The sequence below is a fragment of the Oxyura jamaicensis genome, chromosome 14 (genome assembly GCF_011077185.1).
Source record: "Oxyura jamaicensis isolate SHBP4307 breed ruddy duck chromosome 14, BPBGC_Ojam_1.0, whole genome shotgun sequence".
Classification (NCBI taxonomy): domain Eukaryota; kingdom Metazoa; phylum Chordata; class Aves; order Anseriformes; family Anatidae; genus Oxyura; species Oxyura jamaicensis.
The window spans coordinates 644,051-665,814 of NC_048906.1; the positions used below are offsets into that span (position 1 = coordinate 644,051).

The 21,764-nt window shown below is 52.9% G+C and overlaps 2 protein-coding genes across 2 annotated transcripts in view; one reads left to right on the forward strand and one right to left on the reverse strand.

Annotated features, from left to right (window-relative positions):
* The window catches only part of USP31 (ubiquitin specific peptidase 31), a 24,042-nt gene extending 23,652 nt beyond the window's left edge, over positions 1-390 (reverse strand). Inside the window, exon 1 of the mRNA XM_035339797.1 lies at positions 368-390. Coding sequence (XP_035195688.1) covers positions 368-390 — 23 coding nt within the window. The remainder of the gene's footprint in view (positions 1-367) is intronic.
* Positions 363-11,790, forward strand: SCNN1G (sodium channel epithelial 1 subunit gamma). The gene is made up of 12 exons (XM_035339845.1): positions 363-705; positions 1,568-1,862; positions 2,300-2,493; positions 3,455-3,558; positions 4,017-4,180; positions 6,801-6,899; positions 8,053-8,170; positions 8,592-8,670; positions 8,749-8,806; positions 9,075-9,133; positions 9,335-9,410; positions 9,783-11,790. The coding sequence occupies exons 1-12, from the start codon at positions 389-391 to the stop codon at positions 10,170-10,172; spliced, it is 1,953 nt and encodes a 650-aa protein (XP_035195736.1). The 5' UTR covers positions 363-388; the 3' UTR covers positions 10,173-11,790.
* The last annotated feature ends 9,974 nt before the right edge of the window (positions 11,791-21,764 follow it).

Sequence of the window (21,764 nt, forward strand, 5' to 3'; positions counted from 1 at the left end):
CGGGGCCGGCCGCCCCCACGGGCTGCCGCAGACGGTGCGGCTCCCGGGAACGCCGCTCCGCTGCCGGGCAGGGCGAACGGGGCTGGCGTCGCCTTGCGGCGGCGGGCTGCCGACGCCCGGGACCCGCGCGGGGCCGGCCCGGCCCGGCCCGGCCCTTCCGAGGGCAGAAATCGGTACAAGCGGCGATGTCGGGGGCGGGCGGCGGGCGAGCAGCGGGCACCGTCCCCCCCCGCCCGCCCCGCGGCTCCGCCCGTGCCAGCGGTACCGGGTCTCCGGGGCACGTCGGGGGCACGTCGGGCCAGGGCCGGTGCGCGCCCTGCCCGCCGCCGGTCCGGGTCCGGCCGGGGCCCCTCGCGCTCAGCCCCGCGGTGTCCCTGCAGGCAGCGCCATGGCCCCCGGGAAGAAGATCACGGCCAGGATCAAGAGGACGCTGCCGGTGCGGGGCCCGCAGGCGCCCACGCTGAGCGAGCTGATGCGGTGGTACTGCCTCAATACCAACACGCACGGCTGCCGGCGCATCGTCGTGTCCCGGGGACGCCTGCGCAGGTTCATCTGGATCCTGCTCACGCTGAGCGCCGTGGGGCTCATCCTCTGGCAGTGCGCCGAGCTCCTCATGAACTACTACAGCGCCTCGGTGTCCGTCACGGTCCAGTTCCAGAAGCTGCCCTTCCCTGCCGTCACCATCTGCAACATCAACCCCTACAAGTAAGGCCGTGCTCACCGCGAGGCTGGCGGGTCCCGGGGCTGGCCCTGCTGCGGCCCCCGGCCGGCCCCCGGCCCCGCACTGCCCCACAGCCAGCCCCGGCCACGGGCACGTCGGGCTGCACAGCACCGCTGCTCCTCGGCAGCTCTCCCTCTTCTCCACCTCTTCCCTCCTCCCTCCCAGCCCGCGCTCTCCTCGCGGCATGTCAGCTAATGCACCCGCTCTGCGCTAGCACTCCTCAGACACTTGTGGATTACAATCACACCCTCCACTTGCTGCCTGCTGAGCTGCAGCGCTTGATTTAGCTTTCTGCTGGAGACGGTCCCTGGCGGGTCTGTGGTTCTCTTCAAATTTCCTTCTCCCTAGGACTGCCGTTCCAGGATCACAAACAGTGACATCTCCTGAAGAGTGGAGAGGGAGTAGCTGTCACTGCTCTGTTACCTCTGTCTTTTCCTACGGGATGCCTTGACTTTTTCTATCAACAATATCTTTTTCCTGCCAAATTACGCTTTGTGCTGAGGTCTGTTCTGCTGCCAGCTATCTGCCCCAGTCCCTCCCTGCCATCCAGCTCTCCGGCTGCCTCTTGGCACAGCTGCAGAAGTCACATTTCCACATGCGCTGCCTCCTCGGGCTTGCTGGCAAAACCTCCCAGGAGCTCAGGAGTCTGCTCGGTCTGCTCTGCTTACGATGCTCCTTTCCTTGTCCCTGAGACCTCTCGGCCTCTCCCCACGCTGATTTAAATGAATGGGGTCTGTGACAAAGAGCCCTCCTGAGCACTGAGACGCAGCGTGGTGGGCAGCGAGCTGCAGTTAGGTGGGGAGATGCGGTGAATGACGCAATTTTGTCCCGTTTTCTCTAACGCAGGTACAGTTCGATGAAAGACTACTTATCAGAATTGGACAAAGAGACAAAAAAAGCACTGGAGACTTTCTATGGGTTCTCAGAGGGCAAGTCCAAGGTGCGCCGTTCGGTGGGTGACTGGAATGACACCGAGAGCCACTTCTTCGAACAGATCCCTCTGCTGAAGTTTGAGGACTTATCCAAGACGGCCACTGACCTCCGCAGTGGCCGGAAGAGGAAAATTGAGGGCAGCGTCTTTCACAAGGACTCCTCCATCGTGAACTCCGGGGATTCAAATGATATCATCGGCTTCCAGCTGGTGAGTGTCACTCGTCCTCGGCCAGCAACTTGCTGGTGGGGGCAACAAGGGGGCGTTTGGGTGGGTATCCCACCGGCCAGTTTTAGTGCTCGCGTAGTGGCGCGATAGCAAATAAAGCTCTGCCCACCCCTTTGCCCGGTCTGCCATGCCTCCGCTGCTGCCTGCAGATTCACCTCCAGCTCTCTGGAAGAGAAACGCCTTCCTGAAGTCTGGCCAAAATAGACTTAGTGCCACCCGTGACCTTTCTTTTTGGCCTGAAACATTTGACTGTATCATTTAGCCCTGAATAAAAGGTTTTTGGTGCCCCTTTGTCCTCTTGCTGCCACTAGAACTTCAAATGTGATTATTACAGTGGGAAAGAAATGATACCACGCAGACTTTATAGGACACATCATTTCTTTCCATCTGAAATGCTTTTTCCCCTTTGTAATTATCAGTGCGATGCAAACAACAGCAGTGAGTGTGCACTTTATACATTCAGTTCTGGTGTAAATGCTATCCAAGAGTGGTACAAACTGCATTACATGAACATCATGGCTCAAATCCCCTTGGAGACTAAAGAAGAATTGAGTTATTCTGCTGATGACCTTCTATTGACATGTTTCTTTGACGGCCTATCTTGTGACAAAAGGTCAGTGCACAGAAAATACCTGCCAGCTTAACAGTTCATGTCCAAGTACGTAATACATGGGAAAGTAATATTTGGAGTTTGCTGAATTCCAGCAAGAACCAGCTTTATTTTCGTGTCTTAATGAACTTCAATTATGGGCTTTAATTTCATTTGTCTCAGTGTTCTGCTGTCCACATTTCAGATAAACTTACATTTTTTGACAGAATGGGATCTACCTGCTTACGATTGCCGCAGTGCCTTTCTTGTGTGTCTTGGTAGTGGGGGAGTCATCCCTCAATACCGGGGATAACGGCAGAGCTCCCAGGAGCAGCCCTTGGGATGAAGTTGCACTTGTACACGGCTTTAGCAATTTTCCCACTGCCACGTACAAAGCAAGCTGCATTGTAACTCTCACCTTAGCGGGTATAGCTGAAGCTTTTCTGGAAGCATTTTGTGTCTGTAGTCATAAAATATTTTTATTGGAATTAAGTTATTTGCTTGAGTGGGAGGGGAGGTTCTCAGGAAAAACATGAATGTGCTTGAGCTGCAAGGGTGTTTCCTCAGCCTCTCCTACATGGCAGTGACATCTTTTCTGAAAAATTAAGATTCATGTTCCTTTGAACACTTGACTGCTGAATGAAAAAGGACTCTGCCCCTTCCACTACCACCTTCGTGCTAGTTCAGAAAATCTGCTCCCCACACCCTCTCAGCCCCCACTCCCACACTAAAACTTCTGAAATTTTTCATTTCCTGGTGCTGTTAAACCAGATCATATTTCCACGTAGTTTCAAAAAAAGAAAAAAAAAAAACTTCAGGAAAATAAAGTGCTTGCACCAAAAAAAAAAAAACAAAACAAAAAAATATCCAGTCCTGCTATGTTACTGGCAAAAATAAAATAAAAAAAGTCCAAACCTGCTGAGTTTCTGCCAGAGAGACAGTTAAAACTGCAGAGGGCAATGCAACAATATTTGGTTTCTTTCAGGCACTTCACTCGTTTCCATCATCCCCTGCATGGCAACTGCTATACTTTCAACAGTGGAGAAAATGGGACAATCCTGAGCACCTCCACCGGAGGCAGTGAGTACGGTAAGGAAACTTTGCTTGCGGAGGAACTATTAGATAACGAGCGGTTCAGTGAACTGGATCCTGCTGGAGAGTGATTGATGTGTTGGCTCTAGATGTGCAGTCTGATTGGGGAAGTGCCTGTTTGAACTAGTGCAAACTGTTGCCAGAGAATACAAAGATAATATCATTGCATCACTAATGTTTTCCATCTGAAATTACTGCTTCCCAGTTATATAACTTTTTAAAGTAAGTTTCAGCTGCCTTCTAAGGAGTCATCATTTGTTTGTTGTTCCTGGTGCTGCAGAGGGACACCGCTCACTCTGAGTGTCTCAGTCTAGCGTGGCAGAGGCATCGCCCGATTGTTACAATTCCACTTCAGGCCAGATAGTGTAGAGTAAACTGCGTTGCCCTCCCTGTAGAGAAGATGTTGGCTCTGGCTTCTGGTTTAACGCTGCTCCTACCCCGTCTCTGTTCTTCAGGACTGCAAGTTGTTCTGTACATAGACGAAGCAGACTACAACCCTTTCCTGGTGACATCAACGGGAGCCAAGATCATTGTCCATGACCAAGACGAATATCCCTTTATTGAGGACATCGGCACAGAAATCGAAACCGCAGCGGCCACCTCCATAGGGATGCACTTTGTGAGTGACAGCCATTTGTTTGCAGGTGCATGGCATCATTTCTATGAAACAGGTGTAAGCGTGAACCAGTGTGATGTTTGAACACAGCCAGCAGCTGGGAAGGCAGCTAATACCTCATTCATACAGCTGAAGTGCCCCTAGGAAAATCCTGTGATAGCACAATTCTGAACAAAGTTTTCCTTTCTGCAGGTGGAAAATCTGTTCTTTATAAACCAGGCAGCTACCGGGGACCTTGTTTGCTCTCCCTTTTCTCCAACCCCTTGGCTTTCCAGGATTTGTGTTGTTTTCACAGCAAAATCCACAGCCGCAGAGATGGGCTATCAAATGCATGCCCATCAAATGGCTATCAAATTTCCCCAATTAGTGTAGCGCAAACCAGGCGTTTGACCCAAGGGGCTTCTTTCTGTGGTGGAGAAGTGAAAGCAGTGCCATCAGGCAAGCCAGACTTTCCTTTCATCTGGATGGGCTGTTAAGTGAGCGCTTTAGTTCTGCCTTTTCTTCACTGATGGCTGGTTCAAATGCATCAGGGATCCTGCTTATCTGTCCGGGTTGGGTGTGCCAGATCTAGATAGTCCACGCATTAGAAAAGACATTAAATGCAAGGCTGACTGCTTTAAAATGTGCAAATAGCTAACTATCTTCCAGCTGTCTGGAAAACTAGGGCACCAACTGCTTGGTCTAACCAGCAGGGATAAATGCTGCCTAAAAAACAAATAGAAGGCATCAAAATGAGAATGGTGGGAAGGAGGCAAACCCTCACAAAGCTGTATTTCTTATGTAACTCTTACACCACACAGCAGAATGTCACTGTGGATGGAATATCAATATTTAATGCAGGAGTTCCTTGGCACAGTAGATTTGAACTGTTGCATATAGTATAAAAAGCAGGACTGAATACATCCTGGTGGCTGTGTTTAAAAGATTTGGCATGAGGAAGTGTTCTGATTGCATCCTAATGTATCAGCTGAAACAGAAGCTCGACTCAGTCTCTGGACCCAAAACAAATGGCTGTATCTGGTGATCACTGTACTGCCAGTGAAGCAAGACTGCAGAGAGCCTGCTGAGGGGGCTGTGATTATCAGGACAGGGCTGCACAGCCGAGGTGCTGGATCAGTCCCTGCATCCAAACACAGGAGGACACAGGGATGTGTCGCACATCGCCACTCTACTCTGTAGGCTCGAGCGGGACAGGTGACGTTTTCCAAATGCAAATGTCAGTGTCTAGGTTCCTAATCACTCATGTACTTCTGCTGTATACCAGGACTTCCCACACACCCCCACCCCCAAAAAATATTCCAAGATGTTTGGAATGCAAACAAGGCATTGTTTGGTAGGAGTTTCAGTACTTTAGTTAAATATTTAGTTTAGAAATTATTTCACTACCTAAATGAACAAGTATGCTTTCATAGGGGTATAGGCTGTGACAAAAAATAATCTATAAAAAGGAGCGATCACCTGCCGGGGAGTATACTCTCCAAGGCAGGTATCCTGGCTTCAGATTGTCTGTAGAAGTTAAAAGGATAACTACCAAAAGCTGGTTTCATTTGTTTTTTCAGAAGTTGCCCATCTGTAATACTGAAATCACATATTTCTGTGTTCCCCCAAAGAGAGGTTTGAGCATATTTCTAAAAGAGCCAACGTGTCATACCTTTTATTGTCAAATCCATGCTTGGAGACTGGGCGTTTCTATAGTGCAGGCAGAAATGGTGATGCTTGCTGTCAGGCCTGATCTCAGTAACCTGTTGGTCTACAGTCAGTACCGTACGGGTAGCCAGGCGTTTATCAGTCTTTTGAAGGACCAGCCACTAATTTAAACTCTGTACAGAAAAATAAGTGAGCAGATTCACAAATATGTGACATTTGTCGCATTTGGGCCACCTTCTTTGCTATAAAGTAGATAATTATATCAAAAAGATGGCAACAGTTTGGGGCTGAGGGAGGTACAGCTGCAGGAAGCAGACAGCCTAACCTGAGCCAGGTCTCGTGAATCTGAGGGCTCCCAAATTCACGTGCAGGCACAGCACTTGGCATTTCAGAGCTCTTTTCTCTGGGCGTAGATTGCAGAACAGGAAAAGCTGTTAGCATTCAACAGGGGAAGGGTCAAAACAGTTCGTGGAAACAGTCCTAAGGAGATACAAACATTTTATTTTGAGTGATTTTGGAGAGGTGCTGTTGAGCACTAGTGGAGCCCGAAGTGCTGTTTTACCCACAGAACAGGAGCAGGCAGCACAGCAGCAGCAGCTCAGGGCAGTGCAGCTCTCCCCAGGTGCTTTCTCTGCAGGATAAGTGGTACATGGTCACTAAGACTCTGCAGTGAGAGAAACCATGCTGATGAACGACTCTGCTGTGGAAAATCTTCACTGTTACAATTCTACTATCTCGGTATTCCTGCAGAGGTGGTATATGGAGACGCTAGATGAAGCTAGAACAGCACTTTGGGAAATGAACTGTACAGACCAGAAAACCTTCATTTTGACAAATCATTTGAGATGGCAAAGGGTAAACATGCTGTTCAAACCCACCCCATCATTGAAAGTTTTACAGTCACAACGAGCTGCCACTAGATTCTTTGGTTTCTCTAATGTTCCCAAACCAAAATTTGCTCTTTTCTGGTTTTCAGACTCGGTCCCGCAAGCTGAGCAAGCCCTACAGCGACTGTACAGAGACTGGTGCTGACATACCAGTAGAAAATCTCTATAACAAGAGCTACTCCCTCCAGGTAAATTGCTATTGCATTTGTTTTTATCAATTGCTTGAAAACTACCTTCATAAAAAGCTCTACAGTATTCTGTAGTTCAGGATCTGAGATTGTTAACAGCCTGCATAGGGTCACTGCTTTTAATCGCTGATGCAAGATACCACAGCACTTTTTAGAATCTGAGTTTTATTCCTAAGTGGTTGATGTTTGAAGTTCCCTTAGGCACCCTGTTAGATAAAGAAAGAACATTAGCTCATTAGGCAATTTTCAAGCAATGTGAGACTGGAAAATATTGGCCAAGTAAATGTTGCAGCTTAGTAACCCTTGAAGCCAGAAATTGTGACCTTTAGGACTCCAAGAATAACAGATACCATCTAATCAGTATCCAGATAGCAGGATGTTTGTTTACAGAGTAAGTTTCCACTAATTTTCCTTGGTTTCTGTAATTGGGTCCTCTTGGAGAGTGTCAGTTGTTCTGACGCTCAATAATTATATTATTAGCTGCTGCTTTCTGCAAATCCTTTTCCTCAGCTGGATTTTTATTTTATGGGTATTAAACCCAAAATCTGCTGTGATGTATTGCCTAGCAGGATCACACAGACATTATCTCAGGTTTTAATAGCAGTACTTCAAGAAAACTCAGGGCTCAGGAAGGCTGGGACTGGGAACAAAAGATGACTAGGAATTGTGAAAGAAAAGCTCAGTTCCTGCTTGCTCCAACTGATTCAGCATTTTAGTAGAAAATGCTACTGCTATTTTAATCCTTACAATTTCTAATCTCCAAACGTGAACCAACACAGAACAGTCAAAGTTGCCAACATTTTCAGCAGGAAGTCACTTCCCCCACCTTGTTGAGTCGTGGACCAGGTGCCACAGCAGACCAAAAGCCTCCGTGGAGGTTTTGGTGGAAAAAGCAACAACAGGGCTGTGAGGAAAGGGGGAGCATACACACAATCCTCCCCCTCATAGAGGATTATATTCCTACTCTTTGCACTACCCTCTAAACCCTCCACAGCACTTTCTGCCTGTGTTTGTGTTCACTGGGGTTCCCGTTTTGTTGCTGCTGCCACGAGCAGGGGAAGTTCTGGGGAGCCAGGGGCAATGCTGCCCAAGCACGGGGCAGAAGGCAGCAGCCTGCATTTCCAAGCCACCAAGTTTTGGTTTCTCTCCCCAGATTTGCCTGCACTCCTGCTTCCAGAAGGCCATGGTGGAGTCCTGCGGCTGCGCCCAGTACACACAGCCGTTACCTGCCGGGGCAGAGTACTGCAACTACAAGAAAAACCCCAACTGGAGTACGTGCCGGGACACCCCCACACCACGTGGCCCCAGCGCCCGCTGCCAGCCGCAAACCCCTCGGCACAGGGTGGGGAAGGGGATCTGTAGCCCACGCAGCGCTCGCACCGCAGAGCACGGGAGCTGCCTCTCGCTCGGATTGTGTCTGACAGTTTTCCTTATTGCTTGTCATTCATGCACACCACAGGAGTGCCGAGCGGAGGACTTGGCTGCGTGAGGCAATCGTGCATGCTTATAGCAAGTGACAACTACTACTCAGAATATTTTGCAATATTTATAGGGGAAATCTTGCTATCCCCATAAAGGAGGTGATGGCTGCAGAGGCCACCTACACCCCCTTAGCCTCCCTCCAGCATAGGCAGCAAATTCATTGCTTTTCTCTCCAGCTTCTCAAACAGCTCCTGTGTTCCCTTCTTGCAGTGTACTGCTACTACCGACTGCATGAGAAGTTCGTGAAGGAGCAGCTGGGCTGCCAGCAAATCTGCAAAGACGCCTGCAGGTAAGCCCTGCCCCAGGGCAGAGGTAAGACTGCGCGGGGGCGTTCGGCTCGCAGCTAACAGCCTGCCTTTCCCCGCAGCTTCAAGGAGTGGGCGCTCACCACCAGCATCGCCCAGTGGCCGTCCATCGTGTCAGAGGTCAGTTCCAGGTTCTGCTTAGCCATGGCTGCAGAACGAGGTGCTAAACAAACCCTGAAGTTCAGTGCAGCAGCAGAGGGGCCAGGGGATATTTGTTCGCCATTAAACTACAGTTTGGGCTGTGTCCTCCTGGGGACAGCTGGCCTGTCACACGCATTTGGTTTGGGGGTCCAAGCTGGTCCCAGGAGCTGCGAGCCTGAGCTCCCTTTCCAGGGTATTTCTACATGATCACACACAGCTATAGTATTATTTTCTATAATTTTTCCAGGATTGGATGCTTCGAGTTCTCTCTTGGGACAAAGGGCAAAAAATCAACAAGCTGAACAAGTGAGTTTCCATTTATACGTTTCTAGCTTGCACCTCAAGCTCAGATATAATCTTAGCAGCCCTAATGATGGCAATTGGGGAAAAAGCTCCCTTAGAGCGGCCCAGCCCTACTGGTCCAACTGGTTATTTGCATAGTTTTTTCAGTATGTTTCATGTTATTGTTTTACTAAACCCTCAGCCGCCTTCTGTTTCTCCTCTCAGAACGGACCTTGCAAACCTCATGGTGTTTTACAAAGACCTGAATGAGAGATTCATTTCGGAGAATCCCACGAACACGGTAAGCACGCAGCAGGAAGACAGCTCTTCCTCCCTCAAGGCTGGAGGCTTTCCTCCGGCCACGGGAGGGTCCCATCCAGGCAGAGGCAGGAAACCTGGCGCAGGCAGTGCAGCCTGGGGCACCCAGTCCTGCCCTTTCGCAGCCCTTATGCCCGGCACCTTTTCAAGACACCCAGCCCCGAATCCCATGGGCTACCCCAAACACATGCAGAGCTCACCAGCCTCCCAGCTCAGCAGAGCAGGCAGGAGGGGACCACGCAGGTGGCAGGGAAAGGGCTCGCAGCATTCTGTGCCTGCTGCAAACCCTGGGCGCAGCATCCCTGTGGGCACGCACCCCCAGGAGCTGCTGACCTTGTGCTCTCTTCTCTTCCAGCTCGTCATTCTTCTCTCCAACTTCGGCGGCCAGCTGGGCCTTTGGATGAGCTGCTCGGTTGTCTGCGTCATTGAGATCGTTGAGGTCTTCTTCATCGATTCGCTTTCCATCGTAATGCGGCGCCAGTGGCAAAAGGCGAAGAAGTGGTGGAATGACCGGAAAAGGGAAGGGTCGGGGAAGCCTCCTCACGTCGGTGATGTGGAGCGGCAGGGCCACGACAACCCCGTCTGCATCGACGAGGACCTGCCCACCTTCAACACTGCCCTCCGCCTGCCACTGCCCCAGGAGAGCCACCTGCCCAGGACTCCCCCCCCAAACTACAGCACTTTGCGGCTAGAGACCGCCTTCACGGAGCAGCTGCCCGACACACTGGAGGCTGGGCAACACTGACACTTATCTGCTCATCCAGGTGCCAAAGTCAGAGGTGGGTGCTGGACCCACGTGTCTGTGGTGAAAGGCACGCACCCAAGCAAGCACTGAAGGGCTCTTGGGTCAGACCCTTATTCAAGGATTGAACTTGCAGTCTAAGATTCTCTGAGCCAAGCTCAGATGCAGAAGCCAAGGGCTCAGAAACATTAGGAACTTCAAACAACATCAATTCCCAAGGTAATTATTGCAGGAGATGGCTGGAGCAGGATGTAGCACGGAGCTGGGGTGTCTTGCCAAACAGAGGTGTGTATTTGCAACCAACTACATGCACCCCATTATTTGTGGGCAGGAATTGCTCCACAGCAGAAGATTGATGCCTCACTGACTATCAACACTAATTGCTCTCTGCTGTGTGGCTTGACTTGTGGGAAAAACCTGGGGCTTTCAGGAATGCAGCATGACATTTTCAGGAAGGGTAAGGGCAAGGCTTGGGAAGAACACAAAATGGATACAAGGAAAGCTCTCAAGCTGAATTTTGATTAGGAGTCTAACTCCAAGGGTGTTTTGTAGAGCTTGTTATTCTGGGATGAAGAGTTAGTATAGTCACTGATGTGCTTGTAAAGCAAGTTATTCACAGCTTGAGTCGGAGAACCTAAGTCATCCCGAAATAGTCACTGGAAAAGGGCATGAAGTCTAATTCAGCTTAGAGTAATGACTGCATATTCTGCAAGCTTGTTTCATTTAATGCTGCTTGAGCTGCCTTTAAACGTAGCCTTGGAGTAGCTTGTTAAGCTCAGCCACTGATTACTTCTCAGCAGCCTCAAAGGGAGCCGGCTTCTCTTCCTGCCCAACCCCAGGCAAGGACTTTTTCTTCCTGCAGCCGCCAGTTCACTGCCCCGACGCTGCCCGTGGTGGTGCTGCCCAGGGAGGGGACAGAGCAGGGCTGGTGCTGCTCAGGCTCCACGCACTGCCCCGACAGGAGGTGGGCACAGTCGCCTCTGTCCCCCTGCTGTGTCCCCAGCCCTACGCACACCCCACACCCTGCCTCCTGTGTGCCAGACCCTCCCCACACTGCCACCATGCTGGGCAGAGCCAGGGCCAGGCTTTGTGCCATTTGTTCAAGGCTGCTGCCCCTGCCCGTCCTGCAGGCGGGACCACCTCAACAGGTCCCTGCCTTACCTCCACGAGCAGGAGCACCTGGACCCGGCTCTGTGACCTGCCAGCTAGGTGACAGCAACTCCAGCTTTGTCTGAGCATGAACCAGAGCTGCAGCTTTCCTTCCCGAGCCTGTAGCTGTCTTCCAGCAGGCTCACGCCCTGCGGCTTGCTGCCACAGAGCTGGCGAGGCAGCTCAGGGCCCCGCATGGGCCATCCAGGGGTCCCCAGCACAACAGCCTCCTTCCCACAGCCCCAGATCCTGCACCTGGCCCTGCCTACTGCAGCCTCTCCCTAGCCGACTAGAACACCCTGTGTAGATGTTGAGGAGCAACAGATCCTGCACTGGGTTGGCTGCTTGGGGATTTCATAGTGAACGCACACACGCACGTGCATGTGTCAATGTGCAAAGGAAGTCCCTCTCTTGCTTTCTCTCTCTAGATAAACTTATTTTATATAGGAAAGTGAGAATCCAGAAAGGTTCTTTAACGTGCAATAAAATATATTTTAATTTGATTATTTAAATAGTTGATAAACTGAAAAAATAAAGATATATTTTTGAGTAAGTGCTTGTTCCTATTTTTTCCCCATCTCACCTATTCTTAAAGCCACAATGTGCGAGTTGTTTACATGCAGGCAGCCCAAGAGATGCTGGCACTTTTCCATGCCTGCCCCAGGGCTGCTGTGCAGCAAAATCCCCAGAAGTACGTGGCCTAAAGGAGTTGTGTTTCCCTAAATCTAAGTGCTCCCTTGGCAGCACAACACGAGGAAAGGCCAGGCCAAGGTGCCCGGTGCCACCTGTGGTTTCAGTCTGCGGCCCATGCGGCAGAGAGGAGCTGCGGGTTTGACCTGCAGGCACACGCATCGTGCCCAGTGCTTCCCTTCAAATAACAAGCTCCTGGGCAGCCCTGGGAGACCGACAGGGAGAAAAGAATGGCTTTCACCCTGCCCCTAAGCCCCTTCTCTAACAGGCAAGGATGAAGCACTTGGAGCAGCCAGCTGCTTGCCCCGACCGCCCTTAGAGCTTGCTGGGTCCCACCAGCAGCGCTCCTTACACCCATGCTGGCTGCTTGCTACAGCAGGGAACAGACGGGGAGAGCTGGGACAGCCCGCGTGGCCAAACACACACCACGTCTGTAACACCAGGGGAAGCCGCACTGAGCTGCTGTGACTGCAGCAGCAGGGAAGGCAGAGCAAAGCTAAGCTAGGTGGCACCTTACAGAAAGCCTCCTTCCAGGTTCTGCCGCCTTTACATGGGAGCTGGTTTGGCTCAGGAACACCTGACATAACTTCTTACACATACAAAGAGCTCCTAGAATCAATTTGGACTCCAACTCTTACAGACCATGGCCTCACGAAGATCAAAAGTTGGGAAAAAGCAAAAACAACAAAAAATTCTACCTGAGGAACGCTTCAGAGCGGGACGCACCGCAGTTCTTTGGTTCCTCATCAGAAGGTGCACGCACAGCGGTGCTCAGCAGGCCGCGGCTCTGCACAGCTCACGCAGCAGCCCCGAGCAGGGGAGGTGGCACCACGGCTCACTGCTGGCTCAGCTCTGCCCCGTGCCCTTCCCACCAGAGCCCACCCATGCAGGGACTCCTGCCCCCAAACCACCCAAGCCCCCAGAGCTCACTTAAACCAGCTGGCACTGATGAAGCAATCTGCCGCCCCAAGAAGGAAACCCCCTGCACCTGCTGCCCCTTGCACCACCCCGTGCCCGGGGTCCCACAGGCGTCTTGGGACCTAGGGGCTCGGGGACAGGGCAGGGCCCGGCAGCTGGGCCTGCAGCCATGGGACACGTCGTACATGTCCCGGTCAGGTGGAAGGGCATTACTCGGTGTTGAGGTGTTTATCAAGGGCGGACAGGAGCCATTCTCAGGCTGCTGGCACTACGCAGCCAAAAGAGGAGCCCATCCCTGCCCGATGAGGTGCTCAGGTCCCAGCAAAGCCTGCAGCCCAGCCTGCCCCCACGGGTGGGCCACGAGGCATGGTTGGGGGGGTCTGGCCCGCGGCAGGAACCGTGCCCTTGGTGCAGCTCCACAGGCACGCTTCGTCTCACTGGCAATCAGCCATCACGTGCCGCTTCCACACACTGCCACTAACTGGTTTCCACATCTTTCTCACAGCTACTTGGGAATTCATAAGAAAGAAAAAAAAAATAAAGCCTTGCAGTGCAGTGAAGTATTTGCTATAGCAGAACCTGACAGATGGCACTTCCACCAGTGACACCTGGAGAAAGTTTTTTAAACAAAAGCCTTTTAAAACAGGGTGGTACCAATCCTACAAGAAAGCAGGTGTAGTATGGGGGTGAACAGTACACCTGGTAACTGCGGTACTCCTGGGGGAAAACACAACCCAGTCGGGAGCAAAGCTGCTGAGGCATCACCTCCGCCCCGACCTTGCCACGAGTCCCGGTGGCAGCGGGGCGCCGAGCTGCCCCTGGGGGCTGTAGAACCACAAGTTTTCTGCAGGTGACTTTGGCATTTGCTTCTCAGGGAAGGAGCAGTGCTTTGCCCTTCATATGAAGAACCCTCAGGAGGCAGGGAGCCTTTGCGGTAGCTTCAGAAATTGATTACTTCATCATGAATTAAATATTGAACGTTATTGAACTCCTGAGTCATCTTAAACACCAGAAAGGTCTGTGGAATAGTAGGAGAATTGGGTCTGACACCTGCTGAACATCATAAATTCAAAGCTATTGAGCAGCTTGGCTTGCAGTCCATGGGAGCAGCGTGCAGTGAAGTTGGCAGCTCAATCTCCCTGCACCAGGGGACCCGGGGGTGCCCAGCCAGCGTGGGACGGGCACGGAGGGTGCCCTGCCACCCCCACGCAGCCCCGCGCACCCTTGCCAGGGGAGGACGAGGGTCCTGGCGCCCCAAGCCCATGGCCTCTCAGAGCTGCAAGGCAGCGGGGAGCCGCCGGCAGCAGGCCAACAGGCGGCCAAGTCCCAGGCAGTGCAGGGGCCGGGCACCCACGCACGGAGCTGCCCCGGCACGGCGGGCAGCAGGGTGCAGGCCCAGTGAGGTGCCCCAGCAGGCCCGCAGCAGGCCAGGCGCTGCCGTGACTCACCGGGAACGGCTCCGCAGGCCCGGACCGGCCGCTCCTGGGGAGCTGCGGCAGGCGAGGCTCCCCGAGCTCCTGCACAGCGGGGAGCAGCGCTCGGGCGTTAGAGGAGAAAGTTGTGGGCAGGAGAGGAGCCGCCGGAGTGGGAGGAGGTGGCCGAGAAGGCAAATGGTGCTGTGCAGAGGTCTGCCGGGCCAGGGTGCATGGTGACTGTCCCGGCAAGCTCATGCCACTCGCGGCCAGACCAGGCTCAGCTGCCCCAGCCCCACGGGTGCCACCAGCTGCAGCCAGCTCAGGGGGGTCCCAATGGCCCCGCCACACCGGGGGACCTCTGCCCAAAGCTGCTCCCAACAGGAGCACCGACAGGGTTAAGGTTGCCCATGCCTCCCTTTCCTTGCGGTAACATTTCAGTGGTCCACAAACAGGTTTGGAAGCTGAATGCCTCATTAATGTAAATGGGGCTGGGCTGGGGAAAGGCATCTCCAGCACATGCCTATGGAAAACCCTTTCAGGCTCCAGCCTCCACTGGTGCCTTGGGATAAAGAGGAGTCCTGGGGAGGCTGGGACACGTTGCAGGAGCAGTGGTATGTGTGACTTTACCCCTTCCTTCCAGGGAGCAGTGAGCCAGCTCCGTGACTGCCAGTGCTGGGGCCGTCCTCCAGGCACCTGCCAAGGGGCTCGCAGGGCTCTGAGGCTGTGTTCACCGCTGGAGCCAGGGAGCACCGGGCAGGCTCTGAGCACACAGAGCTGTTCTTTCGCTGCGGGGGCTGTGGTGCCCCCTGTGCCCAGGGGGGCTGCACCAGCAGCCGCTGGTCCCGTGAGACACAAAGCAGGGCCCAGGCTTCACAACACCGCTGCCGCAGGGCAAACTCCTCGCTCCCGCACCTCTGCACTCACACCCGAGCTGCCACTGCAGGAAAATGCCCTTCTCTTGCATTTCTAGGGCAAAGAACTGGACTTTCAAGAGTACTTTTCCTTTGTGCCCTGAAGCCAGGTTGCAATCAAAGCCCCTGGCTGTAAGAAAATCAGTTCTGCCTCACCAGCCCCAACAGCAGCTGCCACTACTTCCCAGGAAGATTGCATTAAAGCAAGAGAGACACTTTAGACACACAGAAATGACTTCTCTCTGTTTGCACACCTGGTCTGGGGCTCTCTGGCCTCAGCTGCACCCAGGCTTAAACCTGCCTGGATGCTGTGAGGGGCCAGGGCATGCGACAGGGAGACTTGGGGCAGGCAGGTGCTCAGCTGTACGAAATCATTGCTGCAGCACCGAAGTGTCACTGCCCGTTGCAGCAGACACCACAACAAATGCAATGGGGCAGCAGGCAATGCCCCGCGGACTCCCAGCCCCTGCCCGACAGCTTTCTCCATCAGCCAGACCCGCTCGGGGCAGGAGTGTTTTCCGGTTGATCTCGAGGAGGATTAGCGATGAGCTGGAGCATCCCAAGCAAGCAGACCCAAGCAGTGACAGCATGAGAGCAGTGCCAGGCAGGTGTGAGTAAGGCGTTAAGCAGCGACTGCAGCAGCTGCCTCCCGAGTGAGACGCTCTGAGGGCAGCTCTGGCACTAATCCTGACGCAGGCATCTCCCCGCGAACAGGACGGACCGGGCAGGCATGCGGGCACGGACGTGTCCTCCCTCCTCCACCAGCCTCACCAGGCAAAGCTGTTGCCAGCACTAAGGCAGAGAGCGCTGATCACTGGCAAGCACTGGGGAAGAGAGAGTTTGTCAGAGTGTAAGTGATGCCTGAGGAGAGGAGGGGGGAACGACAGCCCAGCCACGAGCCGGGCTTCACCCACGTGCAGAGGCAGCCCCGGAGTGGAGATTGTAGGCATGCTGGTAAAGACCCATTGAAGTGCAAGACTTGGAGAGGTTCATGAGGAAATACAGAATTTCTGAAGAGCTCCCTTCCAATTAGGACAGGCCGCAGCCTGCCCTGTTTAAGGGCCTCTTCATTATCAGGGTTGTGTCCCTTTCCCTGGCATGGGGAGCTCCGTGAACTGCCATGTGTTAGCAAAGCAAGCCTCCAGCCCATCAGTTCTCATGGCTCCCTTGGTTTCTGGCTACAAAAGCATCTCATCTCCCTTTCTATGCCTTATTGTTTTTTTAGTACTGTGAGTACAAAGAAAGCACAAAGGAGACCACAGCAACATGGGACCTAATTTTATGGGCGCTTTTCCTCCACACTTCTAAATTAAATCACCAGGCAGGCACTCGGCACAGTGAGAAACCAGACCCGCAGGATTTAAGAGAAAACACAAAGTCATGAATGAAAAGAAAGACGGAGAAAGAGAAATTCAGGATGAATCAGGAGTTTCTCTCTCCTGCCAGTACCTGCTGTGGCACAGCTCCCTAATTCCCTTTCCGCATGCAGAACACATCCTTCACACAGCAGTGAGATTTGCATTTTTTCAGTATGTGCATTACTCATCCTGACCATGAAAAGCACAACTAAATGATGCCAGCGTAGATAACAGCCACCACACAGTGCTTGGAACATAAAGGACACGGCCTTGTTAACCCTCTCTCCCCACGGCAACCCACAGCTGAGCCCCCAGAAAGCTCCTTGGTGAAGACCAGGAATGCTGGCTAACAGGGTGCTGAGCACAGAGGCAGGGCATCGTGCCTGGACGCACCGGGCCCACGCTAATGCCCCCGGCAGCACCCAGCTGGGCTGGGGACATGGGACACGGGATGTGGGACACAGGACGTGGGACACAGGGCACGTCCATGCCCCCTGCCACGGCAGGGCAGGGCCTGCCATCCCACCTGGCGCTCAGGGCACCCGTGATGCGGGCGCGTGGGCGGCGTGGGCACGGTTCGCTGTCCGGCACCGCGCCGTGCCGTGCGCGGCACACCGCGGAATGCAGCGCGGCGAGTTGCTGGCAGCAGGCTGCAGTGCAGGCTGTAATGCTGCTAATGTGGCGCTTCCCTTGCCTCACGCTGAGATCACGCTTCGGGCTCCGGGGCTGACCCAGGAGTCACTCCTGCTCCTGGCCTGGTTGCAACACAGCCTGATCTATAAACACAAAAACATACCCAGCTCCAGGACCACAGACGATACGTTTCTGACATTTTTTTCTCTCCTGTGTCGCCACCCATGCTTTGGTGCATTCTTGCCAGATTCCCATACCCGCTCTGCCTCTCAACATCCCTCCTGAAGCAGCCGGGGGGCTCAGGTCCCTTAGCAGGGCTGACCCCCCAATGGTTTTGGGGCACAGCCACTGTGCCGTGCCCCACACTGCCCAAGACCCTGCTCTCACTCTGCCAAGGCTGTGGCACTCTGCCAGTGCTTCCAAAGCAGCGGCAATGCTGGGCGCGGAAGGACGCAGCTCACGAACGAGGCCCCCGCCAGAGCCGGCTGACGCAGACCTGAGGAGGCGCGAGGCTGTGTCACTGCCGGCCTTCCTTCCTCTTGCTAACCTGAAATCAAAACTCCAGGATTTCCAAACAGCTGAATGAGACTGGCCCCATGCAACATGCTGATACGTGATCATTTCTCTGGCTCTTTCTACTCATTTTTTTGCCTCGGATATGCTTCTAGAGACGGAAAAGCTTACGCATTTATATGTTTATGTATGTATTTATTCACTTGAAATTAAAAATATGCTTCAGTCCCCGCAGAAGATGCGATTGTCGTGAAGCGTGGCTAAATCTAGTTGCTAGTCAGAGTCACCATGAATCACGGTGTTTTCATAATGCTATATTGCTACTGTTCTTCCTCTGTTACATTTTAAGACCTTCTCACCCAAGTTTACATAATCAATCCTGAAAGGTACAACATGTTCCTTGAGATAAACACAAAGAGTAATCATCCCTTGGTCTTGTTCTTGTTATAAAAGTTCATTGGTCACAAAATATTTTACATTTCTCCCCCAGAGCATGGGAAAGGGCCCATAAAGCACCAGCCGGGGAGCTCTGCAGAGCTTCCTCCTCTGCCACCAGCTCCACTGATGCTTTATCAGCTGCGCCCCAGCAGTGCTGTGCTCCCAGGACCCAGCACGCCGAACGCACCCTGGGCTATTGCCTACCCCAAGAAGCTGGAGTAAAGGCAGGGTGGTTATTTTTTCCACTAAACTATGGCAAAAAAAAAAAAAAAAAAAAAAAAAAAAAAAACAAAAAAATCAAAATAAATCCCCTGTCACACAACTGACCCCAGAGTGTATCTGGGAGCAACCTCACCTGTGGCAAATCCCTGCCTGAGCACCGAGCCCTTGTGCTGTGCACCCTGCTAGTTTTAAGGACACAGAAGTGTGCAGCCATAGGGTTAAATTATTAATAAATATTAATAGATGGGCTAAAGTATGTTGGGTCTGAAATAGGTTTTGTCCCTTCTTTCCTGTTCTGAACCAAACAGGGCAGTTGGAGCTCCCTGAATTGGAGGGAGTGCATGGAGCCCATACCCAGCAGTGCATGTCCCCGCAGGGAGCCCATCACTTCACCACCGCAGCGCCCCGCTGCCCATTGCCCCCCCACCCCGCTGCCCATTGCCCCCCCACCCCGCTGCCCATTGCCCCACCGCCCCGCTGCCCATTGCCCCCCCACCCCACTGCCCATTGCCCCCCCACCCCGCTGCCCATTGCCCCACCGCCCCACCACTTCCCAGCTCCCCGCTCGCAGCCCCTCGGCGCCAGGCAGTGGCCACCAGCGCAGCGCAGTGGCTCTGGGAACGGCCCGAGGGGACGGCTTCCCTCCTGCCTCCCGCTGTAAAACACACCAGTCTTCACTTTACTGCCTGATCTTTGTAACGCAAACAGAGATTAGTTAAAAGGTTTTATACGCGGTGATTACCCATGTAACTCGGCTGGTTAGATGTTCAGTATCCTTTGACTGTGACTTCACCGGTTAAAACGAAATTACTCAGTATATTATTTTGTTTAGTGATGGTGTGTTTCTGAAAGTGCACCTGATAATCCAAACAATTAAAGTTCTGAATTGGCCTGGTTGCACCCTGTTTAGGAACAGGTGATGCATTTCACTAGACAGTGCAGAACAGCAGTGTTCCTGCTGCCTGGGCTGCAGCTCCCCCTCACAAGCAGTGGGTGGATGAAGGCGACGCGGAGCCGTGCGCTCCTTCCGTTCCTGTGAGCAGGAGGGCTGCCTGCATACACCATTTGTCCAACTGGAAGCCTCGCTGCAGAAGTGACTGGTATTGAGCACGTACATCTCGCAGTTAAATGGCAATCTAATTAGCCCCCGAGCGGTGCACACATTCAGCCCTGGGTAGGACTGCGGCCAGCGCCACGCTGCCTCCTCGGGCCACGAGAGCTCCGGAGGGGGGGAGGCGCAGTGCGGGGCTCCAGCAGAGGCCGGAGAGATAAATACATGATAACAAAACCACAGCACCTCTCCCTCTCCATTTCTGGGTCTCAGAGAGCTTTTCCACTCACCAAATGCTGCCGCGGAAGGGCAGCTCCCTGAGCGCAGCACAGGGCCCCCGGTGTGATGGCCCCGGCAGCAACGGGGGTGCGTGCCCGGGGCTGGCAGTGGGCACTGGATCGCACCCACCCACCCTGCTGAGGGGCATCATTGGGCCAGAAGAAACGTGGGTTTAATAAACGAAGGAACCAGTTATGAAAAGCTGTTCGGGCTGTCCAGTGACCCGAGTGCAACTGCTGCGGGATTTCTTCCCTGTGGAATTGTCCAAGTTGGACAAATCTCCAAGTTGGGCTCCAGCACAACCTCCACTTCTTCACGTACAGCTATCACAGAAGCCTTTTCAGCCTTCTTTGTATCAACTTCAGTCACTATTAAAATATTTTGATTTTACCGGGTAAATTTAGGACCAGCTGATGTTTTAGACACTTTACAGATTAAATTGATGGTGCCATTTTCTGTGCCAGTTTGTCCCATGTATCTAATTTCTCAGCTGTATTTAACTGCTGTCAGTAGTGCATCATGCTAACATAACGCACAATGCCCTGGGTGCAGAAGAGATCACCGCAGTGTTTTTCAGCTGTATTTTTAGCAGGAGGTTTTTGCTTATGAAATAAACTTTCTCATGAAGCAAGCAGAGAGACAACGCAAAGTCAAGCAAAATCCAAGGTCATTTGGCTTCATTGGCTTCACAGCTGATTTTTCAACCTCCTGAACAAATGGAGCCTGCTCTATTTTCAGCATTAGAGCTGCCAGTGTTGTTAACAGACATTGTTCTCCAGGGAAATAAGTAGCAATAGAAGGGCAATTATTTTGACAGGACAGAGGTTTGAAACTGGGTAAGTCCTGGTATTCACCATGAAACCTGTTCATTCTAGCTTCACTTGAAAATACTGTTTAAACACAATCCCGCATTCCGCTTTTGACATAATGGTAGGAGGTACACTGGTGCAATTTAAAAGTAAAAATCCCTTTTGTTCCCAAACAACAAAACACAGGGACATTTGGGGAAGTCTGACCAAGTCTTGATTGAACAAGAATCTGTGATTACTTTTCCTAGCAATCGTTACATTTTACAATGCTGAGCCACTGTGCAGCTATTTATGGTTCCAAGGAGTTTTATACAAGTTTACTGTTCTGTGAGGAGTTAACGACTCCCTCAGTCACTCAAGATGCTCAGGGTTTTGCCTCTAAATCACGTTTGTGAGGGACTGTTGGGTTCAGGGCTTGCACCTCGCTGGCACAGAGTGTACTGTCCCTGGTGTGGGAAAACAGAAAATACATGTATCTGAGGCTAGATGGGTAACACCCCCAAAGGACGAATTGTGCGATCAGCAGGAACCGGTGTGTAACACACGTGAGGACGAGATTAAGACATAAAATGCAAATGCACAGCTGAAGACTGAAAAGGGCCCACAACCCGGCCAGCAGCGTGCTCGTGGGGGTACGCAGCCTCATCCCAGCACTCCATCTCAAGTAAACCAAAGAGCTTTTTACCCATCTGCTGATTTTTTCTTCTGGCTTTGCGAGATGTCCTTCAGTTTTGTTGTCATTTTGTGGAAGCAGAGATCATTTATCCTAGCAAGAGATCGTCACCTTTTGGGAGCAGCCTGCCGGGGCCGGGGCAGCCTTCCCTGCTCTGTTTAAGCATCAACACTTTCTGTAGCCTGCGCTTCAAAGACAGGCGGTGTACAAAACACCTGCAGGGAAACATGCCCAGCAGCGGTCTTGACAGTACACACAGCTGCTACAGGAGAGTATAACGTGCCTTCAGAAAAAGGTTGTGCGGTCCTTTCAGAGGAAGATGAGCCCGTCCCAAACGCCGCTGCAGCCTGCCTGCACTTACGGGCCCTGGGCCAAAGGCAGCGGCGCCCCCCGGCCGCTGCACGCCCCCGCCTCGCTCCCGGCCCGGGGGGGGGGCGCGGGGGAAGGCGGCCGCCCCCGAGCGAGGCACCCCCGGGGCGGGCAGAGCCGGCAGGCAGGCTGCAGCGGCGTTTGGGACGGGCTCATCTTCCTCTGAA